General features: G+C 43.6%; 1 protein-coding gene across 3 annotated transcripts; it reads right to left on the bottom strand.

The window, feature by feature from the left end:
- Nucleotides 1–948: 948 nt before the first annotated feature.
- LOC125535745 (cation/calcium exchanger 1-like) lies at nt 949–3,147 on the bottom strand. Of its 3 annotated transcripts, XM_048698820.1 has the most exons (3): nt 2,980–3,147; nt 2,813–2,903; nt 949–2,744 (listed from the first exon to the last, which is right to left on the bottom strand). In XM_048698820.1, the coding sequence occupies exon 3, from the start codon at nt 2,661–2,663 to the stop codon at nt 978–980; it is 1,686 nt and encodes a 561-aa protein (XP_048554777.1). In that variant the 5' UTR covers nt 2,664–2,744; nt 2,813–2,903; nt 2,980–3,147; the 3' UTR covers nt 949–977. The 3 variants fall into 3 exon arrangements, with proteins under 3 accessions (XP_048554777.1, XP_048554775.1, XP_048554776.1); XM_048698818.1 differs by lacking the exon at nt 2,813–2,903 and having other exon boundaries at nt 949–2,767; nt 2,904–3,147; XM_048698819.1 differs by having other exon boundaries at nt 949–2,903.
- Between the last annotated feature and the right edge of the window lie 4,053 nt (nt 3,148–7,200).

The raw sequence follows: 7,200 nt of genomic DNA, 5'->3' as shown, positions 1-7,200 counted from the left end.
ACATAAACCAGCTAGCGCGCAGATGCTTAAAAACTAGGGCAGAAGGAGGGTGGATGCCATTGCCATGCTCCTTGAATTGGTGCCCGAGCATGCCACAAACCGCACACCAGTCCGGGAGCTTCTCATACTTGACTCTATAAATCTGTCTCTTCCCATCTCTAATCATGGACACCGCATTCTTGAGGGGTTTTGAGACATTGATTCTGACCCAAACTCGGTGGAAGTTGCCAACAAAATCATGTGAATTGGGTTCAGAGAAAAGCACTTCTCCCACCTTAGCAGCAAGCGTAGTTACGAGATGGGCGTACAAATCTGGTACATCATGGATTTGGATCCATATATCAATTGTCTCAAGCTTAACAGTGGAAGGCTTCGAGATCCCATCATACGGCACAAGTATCACCGCATCTCCTCTAAAATTCCATGGGCCATCGTTCATGACTCTCTCCCAATCTCCAAGGCCAGAGAATTGGATAGTGTATAGGTTATCCTCCAAAGGTTTGAATCTCGCCTCTTGCGCAATATCCCAAGCCGCTCGCATGTTCCTGTAGAACCAAGCCTGACTGTAGTTCTTGCAGGTGTTAACCCTCGCCAGGGCTATCCATCTAGGCCCCTCGGGCGGTGCAGCTTCCTCATCAAACACAACATCATCCAAGTCCTCCTCTGTCAGGCTCAATTCCTTCATCATCTGCTCTACATCATTGACTCCTGAGGAACTCGAAGCTCCGGAAGACGCCATTGGAATCTCTAACCCGAAGATCAGATCGGGTTGTTTTGGGGTACACCCTAGTTTCCACCGGCCCCGCCCCTAGTACGAGCAGGAGAAAGCGACCAAGATGGCCGCCCTCCACGCCACGCAAATGAGGAAGCAGGGAGTTGATCGGTGGTAGGGAAGCAAAGACTCGACGGCGGCAAGATCGCCCCCGCGAGAACCAGAGGAACCCTAACTAGAGGGAAAAGCCGTTGGAACCTTTAAATTAAGCAAAAAGGCAGGGAGTAGTACACAAGAAACACAAGTATATGGCAAGGAGCCCAAAGCCCAGCGTCCTATCCACCTTCATGCCCCTTCTCGGGAGCATGACGAAGGCCCAGAAAAGCCCAGTAGCTACCCAGCCTAGCGTCTGATAAAGCCTGGGCTCCCAGGGTATCGCTACCGGATTCGGGTACCCGACCCAGCAAGAAAGCAGCAGAGACAGGCCCAGCCCAACGAGGACGTTGAACACCGGCCCGCCGTAGCAACCGGCTACGGCCACCTGGGCTCCACCGCGGCGCGCCGCCACGGCCACGGCCACGTTGGCGATGAGGTCGCCCAGCGAGTTGCCCCATGCTAGAACTGTCATCCCCAGCGTCGCCGGATCCACGCCCAGCACCAGGCCGGCGGACACGAGAAGGGAGAGGAGCTCGTTCGCGATGACGTACTCCCAGGCCACGCTCATGACGAACCCACCGGCGAGCCAGGCGGAGAGGAATTTCGTCGGCGGGGCATCAGCGTTCGTGCCGAGGAAGGCGAGCAGGCCCAGGAACAGGCCGGCGATGCCGCCGAGGAGGGGGGCGAGAAGCGGGCTCCCGGTGGCGTGGCTCCATAGGCAGGAGAGGAAGACAGGGGAAAGGGTCGCCGCGGCGACCGCGGCCGGCTTGCTCCAGCGCTCCTCGCTCGCGTCCGGTATGGTCAGCCGCCGCGGGAGGTACAGAGGTAGCTCCAGCACGCGCACCACCGACCAGAACACGCTCCTCTTCTTCTTCGTTGCGTCGCCGGCGTAGTACTGCAGGAGGGGCGCCGTTTCGGGGAGCAGCGGATCTTGGTCCGGGGCGTAAAAATCCGTCTCCACGACGTTGCAGAGCTCGGACGAGGCCGGGGTGTTGTCGACCCACGCCGCCTCTGCCTCTCCGTCGTGCGATCTGCCGTGGATGAAGACGACGACGAGGACGTATACAAGGTAGAGGGAGGTGAAGGCGAGGGCGCCCCATATGCTGACCTCGCCCACGGCGAGGACGACGGCGACGGCGGCGAGGGCGAGGAGGAGGAAGCATGCGTCCCGGAAGAAGCTGCCTCTGTCGATGGCGACGCCGCGGCCGCCGACGCGGAGGCAGATGACGCCGAGCACGGCGGAGGACACGAACAGCGCGCCGCCGAGCAAGCCGTTGAGACCCACGGCGGTGCTCGCCCCCTTCCCGCCGCCTCCGCCCGACGCGAAGGAGGCGACGGTGGAGAGCGCGTCCGGCGCGCCGTTGCCCAGCGAGAGGAGCGTCACGCCGGCCACGGCCGGGGACAGGCGGAGCAGGCGCGAGAGGCCCTCGAGGCTGGAGCAGAAGTAGACCGCGGCGGTGTCGCCCAGGACGTAGAAGAGCACGGCGAGCCACGCGGCCATCGCGGCGTACCCAAGGGCCCGGTGCTCGTCGCCGCAGATGCAGTAGAACAGGTAAAGGTAATCGACGTAGCCCCGTCCCCGCGGGTAGCTGTCCTTGTCAGCCTCCAGCCGCCGGTGAGCACCGTCGCAGCCGCCGCCATGACCGTGCCACTCGCGCTCGTCGCCGCTCCAGCCGTTCATGGACGTCGCCGAGTCCGGCGGCACGGCAGGGCGCGAGACGTAGAAGAAGGCGAGCAGGAGCAGGAAGGCGACGTTGAGGCAGGCGATGGGTAAGCTCGCCGCCGCTGTGGCCATGATCCAGACTTGTGCACGAGGGCCGGCCTGTGGACGCCCGTTCTGTTGGGCTTGTATGTGGGGACATCACTTGACATGCGACTAAACACACACAAACATTACTCCTGCCAAAAGAAAAAAAAAGAACTACCGTAAAGCACCACACTAACCACAAAAGGTGTTCAGAGCAGTCTCGCTTCCAGGCCATCTCATGAACTCGAAAAAGAACAAAGCCAAGTTTCTTGGGAGATTAGGGGAAACCTGAGAAGCAGCCAAGGCATGTAATTAGAGAGATTGCGTGGCGACATGAAGAATGCAAGCAAAGATGAAAGGAGACATCTTATCCTCCTGGCTGATCGAAGAAGAAGAAGCAAATTAAGGAGGGTCAATCGCACGGTGTGGGTGTGATGTTATCCTCGTGGCTCGGGGCTTCCTGGCCGCAAGTTTGGACTTGCATCCATGGTTCCAAGTGTAACTGACTGAGGTCGACGCAGCAACCTCCACCGATTCATTGGCCTGGGGACAAAAAACAATAATGAGAGTGGAGGGGTAGAGCACGTACGTCAGCCCGTCAGGACCAGCGGGTAGTTGCGAGCAGTGACACGTTTTAATTTCCAGATCTGGTGCAGTGACATGTTTTTCTTTTTAAATAAATTTAGCTATGTGTAATTCGCCTGAAAAATGAATTTAGGTTAGTCGATTTTTGAGCCATTGGATCTCTGCTTCAAGATTCGTGCTCTTTTTTCTTTTTTATCATGTCTGCTGTCATGTGTTGGGCCTGGTTTGGGTCAGTAGACTCCTTACTGGGCTGAAGCGCGCTCGTGTTTCCTTCTGCTGACTGTTGTTTATAGGCTGACTATGCTTCATCTTGTTCTTCTGTTTTATGCCTTTGTAGCCTTTCTTTCCTCTTTTCCCTAATCAATTTTCATGGGTATTTTTGTGATGTTAGGTGAGTGTAAAATGCATACACGCAAGTAATATGTAACATGTGTGTAAATTATATTGGTGTGCAAATCATACTATCATATGTTTATTTCTTACTACATAGTATTTAAAATGTGCAAACTTTTATGCAAGTTTTCTTTTAAGTTTTTTTATTTCGTCCTAAAGGGTAATAAGAATACAACTAATTCATTCTACTCAACGAGCTTCATTATTTTGGTTATCTTTTAGTTTTATTTCATTTTCTTTCTTCTTTAAGGTGATACCAATGCCACTACTTCATTACTGACTAAAAAACTTATTTTTTTTCCAAAGTTCCACTATTATACGCTTACTTTTTCATATTCTAAAAAGTATAATTTATGTGAAAATTTTGTTATTATTTTATTTAACTTTATTTATTTTCTTTCTACTTAAAGGGTAATACCAATGCCACTAATTCATTCTTTCTTAGAAAACTTCATATTTTTTGTTTTACTTTTAGTGTTTGTTTTAGTTTCAATTTAGATATGCATAATTCACGTGAAAAGTGAATTAGGCTCAGTCGATTGTTGAGCCAATGATTTCGGCTTCAAGATTCGTTTTTTTCTTGTTGTGGCTGTTGTCATGTTTTGGGCCAAATTTTTTGAGTGACATCTACTTTGGGTTAGTCGATTCCTTATTCGACTGAAGCACATTTTATTTTCATTTTCTTGCCTCTTTATAGGCCCATGATGCTTCATCTTGTTCTTCTGTTTTAGGCATGTTTAGCTTTTCTTTTTTCTTTTCCTTAGTGGTTTTTCCATGGGTATTTTTGTGATATTGGGTGAGTGTAAAATGCATACACGCAAGTAATATATAAGATGTGTGTAAATTTACCCCTAAAGAACACGTGTGTAAATTATATTAGAGTGTAAAAATCATACTATATATTATAAGTTCATTTCTTACATATTAGAAAAGTGCAAAGTTTTGTGCAAATTTTGTTTTAGTGTTTTTTTCATTCACTTTCTTCCCAAAGGTAATACGAATACAACTAATTCATTGTACCTTAAAAATCTTCATTATTTTGGTTATGTTTTAGTTTTTATTTCATATCCTTTCTTCTTTAAGGTGATACAAATGCCACTAATTCATTCCTTATTAGAAAACTTCATTTTGCAAACTTTCAATGTTATATGCTTATTCTTGTATATTATATAAAGCATAATTTTTGTGCAAAATTTGTTATTATTTGCTTTTTATTTTCTATCTTCCTAAAGGGTAATACTGAATCTTTCTTAGAAAACTTCCTTATTTTTGTTTTAGTTTTAGTATTTGTTTCATTTTCTTTTGTCTTTATTGATAATATCAATCCCACCTTAATTCCTTCTTAGGAGACTTCTTTATTTGAAATTCCGCTATATATGCTTATTCTTGCGTATTAAAAAAAGGAAATACATGTGTAAATTATCTGCAAAATTTGTCTTTATTCATTTTATTTGTTTTTTTATTTTCTTTTTTCTTGAAGGATAATGAAAATATCACTAATTCATTTTTCCTTAGGCACTACATCATTTTAGTTTTTGTTTTATTTTCTATGTCCTTATTTTAGGGTAATTAATATTCCACTAAATTTATTCCTTCTTCGTTTTTTTCTCTCAATTTCACTATTATTTGCCTACTATTGCATATTATAATAAAGTGCAATTTCTGTTTAAATTCTATGAAATTTTTAGTTTTTTGCCACTAATTTATTATTCCTTAGAAAATCTCTTTATTTTTTAATTTACTTTCTTTTTTAGGGGAAATACCAATGCCTCAAATTTGTTCCTTATTAGGATATTTTTTTCCTAAATTTCCACTATTATATCATAATTTTTGCATATTATAAAAGAGCACAATTTGTATGTAAATAGTGTGCAAATTTTGTAACTTTTTTGCTTAAAGGGTAATACCATCGCCACTAAGTCAGTGCTTCTTAGGAAACTTCTTTTTCATGAAATTCCACTAGCATATGCTTATTCCTGCATATTACAAAGAAAATTAAATTTTTGTTTAAACTCTATGCAAAAAAATTCAATATTTGTTTTAATTTTTGATTTTTTTTAAGGGGAGTATCAATGTCATGAACTCATTTTACTTGAAAAAAAACCATTTTTACTTATTGTTTATTTATTCTTTTAGGTGACACCACCACAAGTATTAAAATTTCAATTTGTACCACAAAATATTGATACCATACAAGGATACAATTCCAAGTTTAATGTTTTTTAGGCTTCATTTGCATGTTTCAGAATTAAAAATCAATAGCCTCCATGTTCAGGCCAACTGTTGACACCCTGATCGATGTTTGGAATTCCATTTCTTTGCTTGGACAAGGCCTAAACATAGATCCAAGGACACAAATAGGATATTTTTTAATTCATTTAGCTAAATTTGCATGCACTTGCAGTTCAAATTTTAATTATAGTCACCGCCTAAAATGCATTAAATGACTTAAATATAGCAAATGAACCCTGAAAAAACGTCAAATTTTGACAAGAAACATATAATGGGTGTATTTTTAGTGTATATAAAAAATCAAGGTCAACCGATGAAGCAACAGTCACTTCATGTACAAACCTGACCCGTTCCATTTTGAAACCCACATTCTCCATGAGAGATGATTCGGTTTCCAAGTAGTGTATATCACAACTTTTACAAAAGCTTCTTAGATTTTTATCACAACCTCTAGGGGTCATATAATGAGAACACGTTAGGTTACAAGTTTTTAAACTTTATTTGCATTTTCTAGAATTAAACAACTAATAAGCTCGATGTTTGGGGTCAATTCTCGGCACTCTCATGTTTGATATTCCGTTTGTTTTCTTGGATAATGGCTAACATAGACTCATTAACACAAAAAGGATTTTTCAACCCATATTTGCCAACTTAATGCACTTGCGGTTCAAATTTAAGTTATATCCTTTAAATGCACTTGATGGCTTAAATATAGCAACAAAATTTTATCTAAAATATCCCTAATCTTTCCCACATGGAAATTTCACATTGTGTTGCTAATGCCAGGTTTTGGATTTTTTTAGCCATTTTCTAATTTTAAGACGGTGATTGCATTCTAGCTATTTATTGAATAACACTACATGTATATAAAAATGGGCTATAACTCCAAGCAAAATTCATATTTAGGTACTCGTATATATTTCTATCTCTCTTCAAAAAAAAATAAACACAAAATTCAAAAGTATACTCTTGGAAATCCAAATGAACACATGCATTTTATTGCTCTCTTTTTTATTGTTTGTCGAGTGTCATAAAAAAACACTTGGCAATGTTTGTTTGCCGAGTGTCTTACAAAAAAAACACCCGGCAAAGCACATGTTTATCGAGTGTCATTTTTCTGCCGAGTGTTATCCCTGGTACACTCGGCAAAGGGCTTGCTTGCCGACTGCCCAATGAAATACACTCGACAAACAACCCGAGACTCAGCATACAAGAGTTTCCCGGTAGTGATGGTAGATTGTACGGTTTGTATGTCGATTCACAAACATGATGTCTTACTCACAAAGACAAACAGAGAGATGTGCGCGAATCGCGGTGCCCTCGTAACGAAGTGGATCATGTATGAAGCAATTGAGCGAAGGTAATTCCAACAAAC

The sequence above is a fragment of the Triticum urartu genome, chromosome 2, assembly GCF_003073215.2.
Source record: "Triticum urartu cultivar G1812 chromosome 2, Tu2.1, whole genome shotgun sequence".
NCBI classification, from domain to species: Eukaryota; Viridiplantae; Streptophyta; class Magnoliopsida; order Poales; family Poaceae; genus Triticum; species Triticum urartu.
This window is presented reverse-complemented; position numbering and strand designations above follow the sequence as displayed.